We start from the raw sequence: 16,887 nt of genomic DNA on the forward strand, positions 1-16,887 counted from the left end.
ACCAGAAACCTGGGCAGTTTGTTACTCTGTCTGCCTGGTACAGTCTATAATGACTTTGCAGCAGCTACATTAGAGTGCAGGTGCAAGTTAACTGGAGAAATTCCACTAGTCGTTGTCTTGTATTTATGTTGCTATGTCATTTTCTCAGAGAAAAAATGTTCCAGCCAACTCCATTATATCCGCTATCTACGTAATGTTATAGTGCCTTTCCCAGGGAATAGCAAAGTTTTAGAAATCCAGCAAGGGTAGAACCAGAAGCAGTCTGAAGATTAGCTGCTGCTTTTTATGTTTCTGTGCTGGCTAAATACAGGAAGATGGGGACCACTGAAGGTGGTGATGTTGCTGTGGAGCTTGCATCTAGTCAGTAGAGATGAGCAGAAACCAAGTTCCTTCCGTAAGACTGGAGAGTTGTGCTCATGAAATCTCCGATTATCCTGTTATAGGTGTTACAGCCAGATCCCTGAGGTGACTTGTTTTATTTTTCAAAAAAAAGTAAAAAGAAAAAACAAAGTCAAATAAATGTCTTTTTCAGAATGAGGACTTGCTTGAGTATTTTTCACCATCAGTTCTTAGAAATTCCTGGTCAAGTACAAATCCTGAACTTGTCATAAAATGAGCAGCTAAACTACCATGGGAGTCAAGTTCTGCAGTTGTAGGGTAAAGTGAACTCAATTGCTTTTTCTTTTTTAATAGGCTGTTCTTGAAGTATCAGATCTTGTCTTCAGGCAATTGATAACACAGGCTGGCTGGCTGATGTCATCAGAATCCCAAAGGAGTAGGAGTAACCCTAAAAATCTCTTCTGGGTGATCCTTTTAGGAGCAAGAGAAATAGCTTCTTATCCTTTTTGGAAGGGTTCCAGAGCTACTGCTTTGCATTAGCTATTCGTAAGGGATTATGTTTAGCTATGCCTTGAAAATTTGTTTGTGCTAAGCAGCTAACGATGTGCAGCAGTAATTGTTACTTTGGAACTTTAATTTTTTGTTCTTAACACCTCATTGGAAAATTATCTTAAAGAACTACTTGTAGGTTAAGAAGCACCAAAAAGCATACAGTGTCAAGAGTATGCTGGTTTGGAGGGAGACTAGAAGCCATGAGTATTCTTGGAGTGGATACAAAATTAATTACAGAAAGCTTAAGTATTTGTTCAAGGCCTTTCACACCAGACTTTCTGTTCTTGTACATAAAAGTGGCTGAATTAAGTATACTTTCTGCGTAAAACTGTCGCCTCAATATGTAAATACTTTTTTTTTTTCCTCTCTTCATAACACATTGGTGGAGGAATCCAAATCAAATATGAAATAATATATTGAAGTGATGACAAAAATGCTATATAAGGATAGGTTTATCAAGCTGGATCAAGGAGCCGTATAATTCAGCACCTCACCTTGGGGGTGAGGTTCAGCGGAGAATGCATAATGGAGAGTATAGACCTGGCAAATCATGGAGGGATGCTCTCTTGGAATACTTTCAGCCTCTAGCAGTTTGTGACTCAGGTTTCTAGGGCTGGTGACTTTCCATCTAATAGCTGTAGATGGCTAAATTCATAGAAGGCCTCAGTTTCTTTTAGAGGCAGTGTGAACTTCCTGCATCCGTGATATTAAGTAATAAAGCAGTAGAGCAGCTTTTTCCTTTGCAATTTGCCACCTACCTGTTTCACTTGATTCTCTCATAATACCAGAAGTAGGGATTATGGACAAATTTATACAGATTTCTCACAAACTGCTCAATTTTCATTTTCAGCTTGAAGAGTCCTAGTATGTTGTTCAACATACAGGAGCTGCTCCAGAATGTTACTTCTTGATATCATCCTTTTTGTGAACTGTGATGCCTTTTGTGTTCTGCTGTCTCTTCTTTTGAGAATGAGGGACCAGAACAGAACAGGACATTCCAGATACAGATGTCTTTTGGATGCATACAGTGGCATGTTAATAATTTTCTATATTGTTCTCAATTTCATTAGTTTTCACTATAAATAATACTTAGCATTTGTTTGATTTCTGAGTGCTTCTGAACACTGAGCCAGCTTTCTGTGGAAAAGAGCTGAACAGATGTAGTCTAACTCAGATTCAAAGAATGTCAGCAACTGTTGCATTGTTTCATAGTCATCTTTGGTTTGGGCATTCCAGGACTTTTTTTATTTTGTCTTTTTGGGCGCTATGGTGGACATGACAGATCAAATAGTGGTAAGCCAGGCTACCCTCTGGAAGAACTAACTTCGCTTTACATCTCAACAGCAGATTGTTGAGATAACACAGTCATGAGCCATAACACAGTTGAGAGGTTAATGAGACTTGCTTTAATTGTTTTTTAAGTTGACCAGACTTATTCTTAGTTGTTGTGCTGGTAGTGTAATAATTTAAATGGATACTGTTCTTTCAGCACCTCCTCTTCACATTGTACTGACCATTACCAGTTGGTGTGGCAAGGAATTTGCTTGTTTTCACTGCTTTTCTATCCAAAATATGGTGAAGCCTTTCTGTTGCTCTGCTCTGTGTTCTGCTTAACCAAAATAATGCATGTATAACTTTCATGTTTAGCTGAGAGTTAGATCTACAGTTCAGGGTTATGTTACTTGGATGGATTTACAGGCAAATTTTTGGGAAACTTTAGTGATCTGTACCAGATGTCATTTCTGGCCCTTAAAGCCTACTTTTGTCGAGAAAGATGCTTTGTAGTAACCCTTAGGCAAAGTAGCGAAAGCAAAATATTTTGATGTGTCTTGAAACAGTGATACCAGCCTCCTTTACAAGTTTCCTTGTTCTGGAATGGATTTCATGTAGGGCACGTGAACTTTAGGATCTCCAAAAGAGAACTTTGTTCACAGACACTAATTTTTTTTTTTTCTATAACCATATTTTGTTATCCTCTTACTATAAATAAAAAGGTCCAGCCGGGCTAACATTTATATTTCTGCTGTTTGTGAATACCAAGTACCTACAGGACTTGTTCTCTTGTGCATAATAAAACGGGCAATAGCTAAAAGTGTAAGTTGTCAATAATAAGGAATTCATTCCCTTCTCAAGACAGTTCATAAAAATGCTTTATTTTGATGGCCCAGTGCAAGAAGGAGAACTGGATCTTGCACAGACCAAACAAGCCCTACTGCACTTGTATGAAGAAGGGCAGTCAATTTGTGACTTCGTAAGAGCAACTAAGGCTAGAAAAGCTTGGGTTTGTTTCTTTGTTGTTTTGTTTTGATAATGTCAACCCAAGTGTAGGTTGAGGATGCTAGTGATGACCTAAAAAAACTTGGGTTCTTGGGTCTCATGGAATTGACAGCACTTTGATAATGTGCTTCGTGATGTTTTATTGCAATGTCTGCCCTATTTTAATTTAATGTGGGCTTGGGGCATTTCTGCTTGGGGTTTCCAAGGTTTTCTATACATCCTTATTGCTGAAAATAAAGGAATGTTTCAGGAATATACTTCAGCATTGCCAAATCAAGGTAATGTCTATTTAGGGGTTTTTTTTTGTTTTTAACCCCCCACTTGCCCCTAGGTTTATAAACACTGATCATGTTTACTTGCCTTTAATCTGTAGAAGAGGAGGACCTACTAGGTATATGTAACAACACAACCTGGACAGAGACCTCTTGTGCCTGCTTTTAGGTATGGAGATTCATTTTAAAGCTCTAATCTCAAAGGCAAAGTAGTACTTTGACTGTCACATTATTAGTTAACTAACAGAGCCCCTTTATGCCAAATGAGTATTTGTTCTGCTTAAGCCTAGACAACTTCTTTCAGAAGTGTTCTTGTTGCAAAAAAGTATCAAGGTAAGTAGCTACCTTCATCAGAAAACAAATGTTCTGTAAATCTGGGTGCCTCTTTGCAGTATTAGCTAGGCTTTTTTTTCTGTCTTTTACCAAGAATATTAGGATTCAGAACATATCTGCCTGTGCTACCTTGGATGTTTGTGGGCTGTCAAGAGGAGGGTATCTGTTAAAGTGTTTTGGAAAAACTTTCCTACTGAACTCTATAAGGGTATGGGGAAGCGCTATGAGTAAGGCCCCGATACAGATTCCTTTGTACATGCAGATAACAAAATACATATGGATATGGCATTCTGAAAATCTGTAGGTATTCTGAGATGATTAACTTTCATTCTGTTATCCTATGTGAAATTCATATGGAAATTATTCAGAAATAACTGTTTCCTGTGCCAAACTTCATGGCTCTACAGTTACGCTTTTCCAGACTTCTGTAGCATCTCATATCTACACTGTCTTACATACCCAGATACCACATCAAAAGTTTAAATTTTTGAGGGTGGATGAAGGTTAGAGAAGTTGGATGTAGGCAGAAATCTTTTTCTAATACCCAGTATAAAAGAAGGTTTCATTCATTCTGATCAACCTTATCTAATTTCTGAAACATGGAACCTCTCAATAATAAGCATGTAACTTAAAATTTAAGAGGTCATCTAAATGTAAATGCAGAAATTCAGTAAAGCAGCTGAAAGAAACTGCTGTCTACATTTTTAAGGAAGATTGAGGGTTGGGAAGCGTTCCATAACTTGCATTTTACTGGATCTGTCTTTGAATGATTGAATCTGTTTCTCTTCAACTCTTAATTCTGGAAAAAAGCATTTTAGCGTAGTTACTAAAATACCGTGTTAAGTTTTATTTCTAAAATACTTGCTCATATTGTGTCTGTTTAAAGGGAGATTGCTGATGTGGAGAGACAGATTTTTTTAAAGTGTAAAAGCATCTTAAAAAAATTTCTCATCTCCTGGAGACTTGCTTATGAGGGAACCAAAGCCAGAAAAAAAAGCAAAATGTAACCAGGAGTTTAGTGGTTGATTTGAAATACAAATTTGAGCTTTCATCTTGTTTTAAAATCCATAATCTACATTATGAATTCCTGTTTAACTTAGATTTTTATGGTCTTCTGCTTGCTTTCCGTCTTGGAGGGGAGGGTCCTGCATGGTAATAACATGCTGTCCACGAACTGCTTTAGACAAGTTTGTGGAAAGAAATGGAGGAAACAAACCTGTTGTCATGAAACTTGTATTTGGTTTCAAAGAGCCTCAGCCAGCACAGAAAAGTTTTTGGGGGATCTGCAAGTAGAACAGTAATTTTCTTCAGCCCTTTTGTCCTCTTTTTCTAAAGCTTTAGCATCTAAGTACATTCAAGAAAAATAAATCCTAGTTGTGGCAGGATGACTCAAATGTAGTGTCTTCTGCAAATATAATTCTTAATACTGCCAGACTTGACTCTCTTTTAGTAATACAAGGGAAAAGAAGTAAGTGCTTAGTAGTAGAAGAAAGGAACACATAACTTGAAGAAATAAATCTAATGTAATTGCTCACGAAATTGAATTTGGAAGGTTTTAGTTAAATGTCTGGATTGGTATGAAACAGTTAGAAATCTGAAAAACTAACACACCAGCCCCTGATATAGTTTGTTAAATTTTTTTGGTTTTGATCTGGACTTTTCATGTCTTCTTCCCCCTCAGTCTTTACCTCTCTGCACAATATAATGCATGTTTTAAGAGTGTTGCAGATGTGATTGTGCAGAGGCTGATGCAATGGCCTTTTGAGGGCAGCAGTCCTTGGATGCTCTATTGAAGTGTCCCTTTTTGTTTTACTGAAGATGGAACCTAAAACTTTGCCAGCTCACTGCTTTTTTCATTGTATTTCCTTGTTCTTATCCATTTTGTAGTAATAATTCAGCGTTTTCTCTTAATCTTCTTGTGAGGGTCCGGTTTACTCTTCAGTCTTCCGCCTGAAGTATTCCCTCTGTAGGCAGTGGTTTGCTGGAACTGTAATGACACAGGTTTCTTACATTAAATAATAAACAAACATAACAAGACAAAGTGCAAAAACTTATTTTTATTCTTAATACTTTCAGTGACTTGTGCTTTACTACCTAAATATACTCCCCACATCCCCGAAGGTGGGTGCTATTTGGATAAACATGGGGCCTCTAAGGATGTGTCCTTCTGGGATAAACAGATGAACTGTAATATGTGAGTTATATTCTTAAAAAAACCCAACACCCCAAAACCAAACACTACAGCATTTATATTTGTGATGATACTGTATTTTTATATCATTTAGAATGAACACTGGCCTTTTCTTAACAGTGTTAAGTTGCCACCCTGTTCATTCGAAGCAATAGTGTATATTGAGGGTTTTGCAGGGATTTTAATCAGCTGTAGTTGTAATTTTTGGTTTTGAAGTGATTTGACTTCACGAGTTTTTTGTCCTCTGTCACATAGTGAGAAAAAGCTGTTTCTCTGTCCTGAATGACAGGACATCATTCATTGGGAAAGTAGCTGCATTCCTTCGTTCCTTTGCCTGAAGACTGGATGGTGATTGTCTTTTGTCAAATGAAATTCCTGAATTTTTCAGGAAGCAAGAGCTTTCCTAAGAACATAATTGTGATGGTGGTTTTTCAAGGAAGAAACATTTGGAATCATTGCCCTATTAAATATTTTGTTTGTTTGCTTGTTTATGGTGTCCTTAATCATCGGTGAGTTCTGAAGTGACAGAACAGCATTGCAAAACTAAACTTTTCTGTTCTGTTGCTCCTTTTGTGTCCAGACAAACTTACCACCTCTCCTGAACCTCGGAAAGGAATGAAGTTTGTTCTACAACCATTTCTTTAGTTCACTATCTTTCCTGATAGAGAGGCAAGAGAAGAGAAAACATTTTTACTTTTATTTTTATTACACAAGCCCATGGGAGAAAATAGGAGTGTTGGTGGATGAAGCACAGCACAAGTAGATAGCAGGACCAGAAAAATATGTGGATTTGGTCAGCAGGCAATGTTACCTTTTCCATAGTTAAGAACATGCTTGACTGTCTGTGTGTTCTGACTTTGATTCAAAGTATGGTTTAATTGCATATTCTGTTTAGGGACCTTGATTATTTTTAGTTTCTTTGCAATGCTAGTAGATTGTTTTTTATTTTGGAGTACAAGCAGACCACCAGCAGTCTGTGTTTGTAGCATGACTGCCTATTGTAGTGCAGTCCAGTAGAAGTTCTTTGATATAGGATGGAACTGAATTGAAAATGAAAACAGAAAGGAGGATATCAGATCTATCTGCAAGTTGTTCAATATGTACTTCCCTGTTAGGGAGAGCATTTACAGGTTTTACTTGTCCTAATTGTTGTTGTGTTTGGTTTTGTGTTGTGGTGTTTGGGGTTTTTTGTTTGTTTGTTTGTTTTGTCCAATATTAAGTTCTGGTGGTGTATTCATTACCAGTTCTCAACATCGTTCTTCGTTTAATCCCTTTTTGACAATTTACAGTTAGATGAAGATTTTTTTAATGATTTCTATAGCTTTCAAGTTTGTATAGTGAAATAGTAGCTTTTTGATGCTTAAGGTAATTTTTAATAATTTTGAGGGATTATAATTCCTTGCGTATATACATAAAATAGATAATGATAATATTAGTATCTCTGCCACTAATCACTTTAGGAGAAATAAAGTTATCTCTCTCTTGACACCAACTAGTAAGCCTTTTAGGTGTTTGGGTTTTTTAAAATTACCTTTGTCCCTTGTTTACTAAACACTCATCATGGTGTTTTCATAACAGAGTCTACAAACAAACCTAAAGCTCTTAGTACAGTAAAGGTGCTGCCCTTAAAGGTGTTTTTCTTTGGTAATTTTAAGATAGTTTTAAGATTTAAAATTACCTGTCACTCACTGTGTGTTCTTGCACCATCATATTCATTAGTCAGACCAGAACTAAATGGAAACCGATAGGATTTTTTTGATCAGTTGTAGGCAAAGTTAATTAAATACCAATGTTTTCTATAGCCAGGCCATTTCTCTGGGCTGATAGGATGCTGACAGCATTGTCATAAAATCTTTTCAATCTGCCTGTCACTCATGGCTTATGAAAGTGTTGAGTGAAATGACAAACAAATCTGTGAAATGTTAAGGGAAGAAGAAAGGCATTGCTTTTTTTTTTTTTTTTTTGTCCTTCTCAGCCTGTTGCCAGCTGCTGGCCCCAATGAATTTTCAAGGATACTGGTACTCTCCAAGGCATAATTTCTCACGGAAAAACTAATTTGTAATAAGGGAGTTAACTCCTTTCCACACTCTGTGCCCTCATGGACAAAATAAACTTAAAATCCATCTAGCTGCCTTTCAGAGCCAGTCTTTCATTAGATACTAATTGAGAAAGCCTGGAATTATGATGTCTGCCATACTGAGTAGTGCAGAGCCTGTCAAATGGTCTGTGTATTCAGTGTTAGGGCTGGTCTGTGGGGGGCTCATCACCTGCTCACCGAGGCTTTGATTGCCCGTCTATGTAACTTCTTTGCAGTCTAGTGTTTGAAAGGGGAAAAAAATGCTGAAATTCTTTCCCAAAGTAGAAAAGAAGTACAATCACAAGCTTTTTCTTTCTGTTTAGCATAACTGGTTTAAAGTTTCGGTCTAAGGTGATTGAGGTGGCAGTTACCTTGGAGGCTACAGGGCTTGCCTATAATTGAGGAAGGAGAAGGAGGGGAAATTCTGGAACTGAATGTATGTTTACTTCTGTCAAAACTGCAGTAAAAGGTAACAGGTTGGGGTGTACGCAGAGCAGTCCGGGCTTACTTAGCCATGACGGCAAGCAAAGACTGTTCTGTGCTCTTCTGCAGCATGGAAAGCCCAACAGGTTTTGCTTTATTTACATGTATGGATGGATAGGATATCTAGTTAAAGGAGAACAATTTTCAAGAAATGAAGTTCCAGAAAGATGTAGAGAACCAAGAATTTAGGGGAAGGTATTTAAAAGTAGTTTGATTTTGTGTGACGTTCCCTTGCTTTACAGTTATGCTCTAAATCAGAAGTCTCCTATCTTAATTTGCTTGCTTAACTATCATCACAGAAGGAATTGATGGGCTATGGCAGGAAGAGGTATTCCCTGTCTTCTAGTGCAGTCACACAGACCACCAAAAGAGCACTTCGAGTCCTGCCTTCTCGTCTTCCACAGATGCATAGTCAGATGCCCTGTTTTGTCTGACTATATATTATTAGGAACCAAAATTTACCTAAACAACAATTCCTGTTTTCTTCTGGAGGAAAAAAAAAACATTCAAGCCAAATTACTTTTTTCTATACCACTTTGCAATTTGAATGATGATCTGCTGTTCTTAAAAACTGCAGAGTACAAGTACCTCGTAAAGAAGCTCCCGCTCTTGTCATATGAGAACATAGACACCATCAGGGGACTGGATGGCAGATTTGTTTAGAAATGCCCTCTTCCTCCCATCCCATCAATAAATTAAAAAACCCAACCTGGATACTGAAGTGAAATTATGCATGTGACTGCCTTCCATTATCTAGCATTTTCTGGTGTTTTAAAAGAACTTAAATAGTTAAGCATTTAATGCTCTGCTGGCAGAAATGTTTTTGAGAGGAGTGTTGAAGAGATGTTGGTGTCATACAGCTGCTTGTCTCAGAAGTACATGACAGGAATTTCAGCTCACTGTTCAGTGTTGAGACACGTATTAAATAGAGTAATTTCTAGAATGAGAAAGTGGAACTACATCAGAGTGATGTGGAGAAGTAAGATGGAAGTGAGCGAGTTCATGGTGATATTTTCTATGGGTTTTAAAAGAATTTTTTTAAGAGCTCATATGACAATAGAATTCTGTGCTGTTCTTTTAGACTGCACATTTTATCAGTAAAACAAAAGCATAAACACAGCAGGCATTATATAGATAAAACTTGCAGGTTTTATCAGAGCCTGTAATTTTTTTTACTGTCATCCAGTATAGTACAAGAATTCTGGGCATTTTTAAAATTTGTGAAGTGCTTGTTAGATACATTGAAATGCGATGTTCACCCTTGTACTGCCACCCTTTTTAGATTATGCTGCAATAAGAAGCACTGCTAGAGCCTTTTCATTATTCCAGCCAGTTCCCTCTCAGACAGTAGTCGTAAATCCTTGCAGCTTAGTTGCACTTTCTGAAAAATACAGGGACTCATAAATTAAAAATGAGATTCAGAATCCTGAGTAACTTTTACATTTCTGAAAAGTTAACTCACTGAAAAATATTTTCATCCCACCTCTTTAGTTTAACTGCTGAAGTCATTTTGTGTGTGTTAGGATTAATGTTTTTCCAGACCTGTTCTCAGCATGTATTTCTTAATTTTTAGCTTTTAAGCATAACTTTTACATTTAACTGCTAGAAGCAGCATTTGATTTTTCACATCTGCTTGGAATCTTTTAGGTCTATTGAGAGTGCTGGACTTGAGGCAAGCTCAGTGAGAAGGGTTTTCTGAGAGTCTTACAGAATCCTTAGAGAGCCAAAAACCTTGAGACATGGGAACGTGGTTCTAGCTAGAGGCACATGAACCAAGTCTGAATTAATCAGAAAAGCTGAATCACTTGATGAGTAACTGTCCCTAACGATCAGATGACATAGCATCATGTGTGTTTACCAGGCACAGCTTTCAGAGCTTTGAGGAAAGAAGTTTCTGAATACATTAAGCTTTAGGTTTTTTGACTGGATGTACTTCTGTGTTTGAGTTGCAAAAAAATCTCTGTGTTGTTGCAGCACATCAAAGTTTTTTGTTGTTTGTGTTTGGAAAATAATGTGTAATTAGTTATGGTAGTATTCTGTGGATTTAAAAACCTGTACAAAGTAACCTTATCTACTCTGGGTCAACATAGTGCTTCAAATACTTGTTTTTGCATTCTAGATTTCTGGTTTCTTAAAGGTGTTCTCTCTTCTTGCCACTTTAATTAGTTAAACCAGAATTTTGCTCCAGTTCTAACATTAAAACTACTGAAAGCCTGAAGCTTTCATCTGCCTTCTGTATGTTAAACTATTGAGGACTATAAAAATGAAAAATCAAATTAAAAATGTGTGTTTGGTTTTTTTTTTTTGTAAGCTATCTGTAATGTGACGTTTTCTCTGCTTTCTTACATCCAGAGTTAGTGCTTACCTAGATAAAGGCATTCATGATTTCTATCAAACAAACAGATGAAGCAAAAAATACAAAATGTACTTAAATTGATGAAATGGTTTTAGTTGGTGAATAAATGTCTCTGTTGCTGAACTTTGCTATAATGCAGTTAAAATGTGTATCTATTGTAGAGGAACACAAAACTCCCTTGTACTTAAAGCTTTCACTTGGAATGGAAATAGTTCTGTAATTGTTTTCCAATACCTAAAATAGCTCTAGAGCACCAGCTGAGCACTCACAAACTTTTACTGCTAAAAGTGGAACAGAAAAAGAAAATCTTGCAAAAGGGTGTGGGGAAGGGCTTACGTCACAAATTCTCACTATGTAGAAAGACAGAGTTCAGGGGTTTTTAACTGGGTATTTATGTAATTTCTGTTCAGACATAAAGACAGTATTTCAGTCTTCTAGTTAGGGATTTTTTTTATTTTATTTTATTTTAAATCCAAGAACACTTTTGTGTATATGCTGCTAAACTTAATAATACTCAATACAGACGGAGGTTGGCTCTTCCACATCTACATCCAGTGCTCAGTTAATGTGTTTGAAATTAAACTAAGCATTCCTGATGGTCTCAGCAGTTACTTGAAAAGATAAAGGCAAACCACAGCTTACTAGCCAATATTTCTAACTAAAACCAAGAACATAAATGGAACTTGGATTTTTTTTTTCTGAGAGAACAAAAATTGCAATGTAAACTTTTTATTACATGTGTAATATAATTATTGCTTGTTAGTAAACATGATATAGCTCTTTGTTCTGCTGAACTATTTCTTATTTCCCTCCTTCCATTACCACTCTGTGTTTTTACGTATAATGAGAATGTTTAAACAGAGTATGAACTGTAGTTTGTTGTTTATTTTTGTATGCTGTTTAGTAATCCTAGTGCACATCTGGAGAAATATGGTGATAGTTTTTTGTTTTGTTTGTTTTTTGGTTTGTTTATTTTTTTAATCTTTTAAGGCTCCTGCTAAGAGGGATCCAACTCAAAGTATCATCAAAGAAGACAAAGTCCATCTGTTGAAGTATAATATAGGAGATCTAGTGTGGTCAAAAGTGTCTGGTTTCCCATGGTGGCCATGTATGGTTTCTGCTGATCCTGTTCTTCATTCCTACACTAAACTAAAAGGTATGTGAGTGTTGCTACAAACTTCCAGATTTCTTCAGGTATACATAACCATTAATTTGGGAAAATTATGTTCTTCATTGTGTCTATTCAGTTGTATCAGTAACTGAATCAGCTCCATTTTGACAAGAGGAATGTTAAAATCATGTGAATGCTATTCTTGAGCATATAGCAGACAGAGCCTTTTATCCACTCTCATCTTTTTAACTCAAAACATTCTCCAAATATATATCAAAATTGTGATCTATGAATCTGTGTGGAGTCTTATTAAAAAAATGACCTGATGGTACTTTCCAATGTTTTTATGGAGATGCTTGGAGAAAGTGATATGGACTAAAAATTGTTTTGAAAGCTAATGGGAATTAAATACTCCTAATGATTATGCTTTAATAAAAGCAATCTGTAATTCAGGCAGCTAAATTTGCCGTGATTTGCAGAATCAATACTGTTACCTACAGACAACATTAGTTGATTTGGAATGCAAGGATTACCAAGTGTTAGTGACATTAAGTAGGAGTCTGTACGATTTCTTAATCCTATTTGCTGCTTTGTTTTCTGTTCTGATAAGTAAAACTGTTGAGGCTTATCTGTGCTGGTTGTAGAATGATAAAATAGTACAGGCTGGAAAGGACCTCTGCAAGTCATACAGTCTCCAAGTTAGAGCAGGTTGCTCAGAGCCTTGTCCAGTCAAATATTAAATGCCTTCCAAGGATGGAGACTTTATAGCCTTTCTGGGCAACTTGTTCCAGCAGCTGGCAGCCTTTATGTCAAGAAGACTTTTCCCTTTATCTAGTTGAAATTTCCCTTGTTTCAACCTGTGTCCATTGCCTTTTATATTAGCACTGTGTGAATCAGGTTGATTAGGTGCAATTTGCCCTTGGTGAGTCTGGGCTGGCTATTCCCAGACACCTTGTCTTTCATGTGCTCGGACATGTCTTTGAGGAGAATTTGCCCTGTTATCTTTGTAGGCATTGAGAGTAAGCTAGTCAGCCTAGCTTGTAGTTCCCCCAGATTGTTCCTGTTTTTCTTGAACATAGGTGCAATGTTTGCAATGTTTGCCTTTTTCCAGTCATTGGGTATCTCCCCTGATGGTTGTGGCCTTTCAAAAATCATAGAGGTCACTCTTGCAATCACACTGGCCAACACCTTCAGCTCCTTCTGAGGCATCCCATGTGGTCCCATAATCTCATATATGTCTGATTTGATTAAGTGCTCCCTGACTTTTCCATAATGTGCTGTGGGTAGTGCCTCTGTCTTACAGCCTTAATCAGTAGACTAAGGGACTTGGAGACTTGGGGACAGATGCCACAGTTTTAAAAAACAAAGCCCTGAGACAGAGAAGTCATAGAGTACCCCAGCCTGTGTCCTTTGTCGCTCAGTCTCCTGCCCCAGTGAACATTCCTTAGCCTTCGTTTTGCTATGGTTGTATTTGCAGATGATCTTGCTGCACATTGTATCCCTCACTGGTTTTAGCTCCAGCTGAACACTGTAAACTGTTTTTTATTGTGTTTATGCCAAACTGTACTGAAAATTTAGAAAATATGAAAACTGACTCAAGAAAACTTGCATATTAATGAGAAAAGCAAGAAGTTTTTAGCAATATCAAACCAAAGTAGGAGCACATTACCTTTGTTTTGATATTTATGCTTCTAAATACTTTCATGTATTTTGTTAGATCAAGTGAAAGTATTGGCTTCTGTTGTTACGAACAGAATAGGGCATTTCCTTGTTGCTAGAGATTGCAGTAGCTTTGAACTATGTATTTCTAAGTCTGGGAAAGGAGTTTTTGTTTTTATGTAGTTTTCAAGGGTTGCATTGAGAACTTGGAAAATGGACTAGAATATACAGCTAAAATTTGCATTGGAATTACAAATTTCCAGTGTGGAGGGACTGTAAGCATACAGGGTTAGAAATCAGAATAATCTTGACACTTTAGAGGTATGGTCTGAAAAACCATGCAGTTAATAGCAGTAAGTGTTGGATTTTTATAGTAGTGGGTGATCAAGCTGGAAGATGAGTGGAAAGCTGCATTTTTGCAAGAAGGAAACAGAGAGTCATGATAATGCATTGTAGATTTCTCTGCCGAAAGACCACAGTCACACTGACATGAATTAATTAGTGCTGCTTATAAAAAACCATAAAGTAGATCCTTTGCTTTTCCAGTGGCAATGCTTTGTTCATTTCCTCCTGTTTGGGCCATCTCATGTCAAGAAACATGGACCAAACAGAAGCTTCTGAGAACAGCATGAACAGAAGTCTGGGAGTCTACCTGCACAGGCAGACTGGAGAAACGGGCTGTTTATTCTGAAAGGAGATGCTGAAGGAGAACCCAGTAACTGGCCTTAAATAAGTGACATGCAAAGAAGAGGCATAAACCCTTCCTATTCTGGGGAGAAGAGAGTTTAGTAGCGATGAATATTTAGACTACATATTAAAAATAACTTGGAAGGGATAAACATAATGCAGCATTCAAATGGGTTGCCTGAAGAAATGGTGTGATCTCATTCATAGGAGTTTTTTAAGAACAAATTGAATGAAGATCTCTAGGATTATAGCTAGACTTGGTGTTGGTAGTAAACTAAATTTCTTCTTGGTAACCCTTTCAAGCATTCATGCAATTGCTAGAATGGTTGTTATAGACTCCTCAGACAAGTATTTCTTGTAGCAGTCTTTCAGAGTTTTGATCAGGCAGCCCCTCTGATTTTAGCCTTTGGATTATTAGGTCCATTGTGAGATAGAAGAGCTGGATTTTGAGAGAAATAAAGCTGTTATTTTGTTCCTAACTGAATTACTCTGCTCCTTGAAAGGAGTGAGGTTTATGCTTCATTATCAAGAATGTCTGGTAGCTTTTTATAAGAAACTATAGAAATAGACCTAGCAAAAAACAATGCCATACATTTGAATGTAACCTGTGGAGTACTAACAGAAAGAAAGGCCCATGTACTTTGAGTTGCTAACTTCCATCTATTTGAAGTAATACAGATGATGGCCACTTCTGATATGTGCTCTGGAGTTAGCTTGGGGCCTGCCTTCAGGAGGTTTCACTAGGTTTGGGCAACCATCATGACTGATGAATGCACACTGATGTGCTTATTCCCATCAGTATGTAGCTCCAGTCTTGTATTATCTTCCACCTACCATTCAGAGTTGAGGCACTATCAAAAGCCTCCTGTTCCAAACAGAAAAGTTCTTTTATCTGGGAATTGTAGAAGTATTCAGCTAGCTCTCTGTATTTCTCATTTCTAGGATAGGATATATGGGATATATAGATAAAAACAGCATTTATAAATGATCAGTGTTTCTGGATGCTAATACTTGATTTTGTCATTCCAGCTGGTTAGGCTTAAAAGTTTGTAACTTTTGACTTGGGGGGATGTACATTTTCATGTAAAAAGACCCATACCGAGTCAGACTGAAGCTCCATCGCATTCAATATCCTGTCTCTGACTGTGGTCAACCACAGATGCTAGGATACAGAAAAAGACAATAGTGGTGGGTCCCCAGAATACTCTCCCAAACCTTCAATAACTAGTGGTTCCAGAATTTTGAGCCAGAAATTATGTCTTTGTATACAACAGCCCTTAATGAATTCCATTATTTTATCCAGGAGCATTGATCCTGTCTTCAGCCCACTGAAGATACCTGAAGGTACATGATTAGGTTCAATGATTCTGGTGGTAGGCACTATTGTTGAGACTCCTTAATTAGGCAGTTACAGCTTTCCAGTGTTACGTTGTAAAAGGAATAGAGTGTCTGTGTCTGCCTGGAGCTGGGCTGTTGGCTGCTCAAGGGCAGATCTTTACAGGTGGTTGTAAACGTAGTCAGTGCCATCTCTCTCTGCAGCTAGGCCATCCTGGTAAAATACAAATATTATCCTTAATTTCATCATAGAGAGACTGACATCGGAACTCAGTAGTCCCTAGTCAAGCAACATTTTCTTGATGAGGACAAAGTAATTACTGTGCAAGAGAATTGCTCCTGACTGCATTACTGGAACAGGTATTAGACTACTGGATTGGATGTATGATGCATATAGTCCCAAGACCTTTCCCTGTGCCATTCCTCTAGATTCTCATATCTGATCTCAAATGAGTCATAATTGTTCTTGTAGCTGTCATGTATGGTTTTATATATATATATATATATATGTTTCTGTATGTAATGGTTAATATATATATATATATGTAATGCTTAATAAAACTTATGCACATACCATTTATTAGGTTGATTTCATATTACCAGTCCAGATTACATATCTTGAGACAAGATCGAGCCTCTTTAAAAATAACTATTGGCTGAGTAATTATGAAATGAAAGCTCTTTCTAAGTCTGGAAACCTCATTAATAATAGTGCATGAAGCAATCAGCTAGATGTATTTGCTGATTAAGGCAGAAGAAATTGAGAATAACCTAGCAAAATCTAGACCTAGAATGAAGACATCTGTAACAGAACTGTGACTGTAATTTGTTCTTACTGGGTAGACATCGTTACCTCATTTCCTCTTCCTCTCAGACTATGTGTTAGACATACTAATGTGGTGACACCTTGAAGAACTATAGATACTGCAGGGGGTTACTGCAGGGGGTGTAACTGATCCTTGTCTAGCAGGATTGAATTTACAAACACAGAAGTGTGGATCATTGCAGTTAAAACCTTTTCTATTTTTAAATGAGACCCTAACTTGAACACTTGGATGCCAAATCTGTGAGATATAATTAAGCAGATGCTAGAGGACATCTTAAGTCTGATTCTCTTACCTTTTAGAAGTTCTTTGTTAACTGTGAACTTTGAATTTTGAAGGTGTTGTCTTCCCCCTTCGTTGTACAATAGCTGAGATCTTTAGAAGGGGAAGA

At 37.2% G+C, this 16,887-nt stretch overlaps 1 protein-coding gene across 9 annotated transcripts in view; it reads left to right on the forward strand.

Moving 5' to 3' along the window:
- Positions 1-16,887, forward strand: part of NSD2 (nuclear receptor binding SET domain protein 2) — a 103,556-nt gene that overhangs the window by 44,454 nt on the left and 42,215 nt on the right. For all 9 annotated transcript variants that reach the window (XM_080410291.1, XM_080410292.1, XM_080410293.1 and 6 more), the window contains one exon: positions 11,871-12,036. In XM_080410291.1, coding sequence (XP_080266417.1) covers positions 11,871-12,036 — 166 coding nt within the window. The remainder of the gene's footprint in view (positions 1-11,870; positions 12,037-16,887) is intronic.

Source organism: Falco punctatus (assembly GCF_963210335.1).
Source record: "Falco punctatus genome assembly, chromosome: 1".
Classification (NCBI taxonomy): domain Eukaryota; kingdom Metazoa; phylum Chordata; class Aves; order Falconiformes; family Falconidae; genus Falco; species Falco punctatus.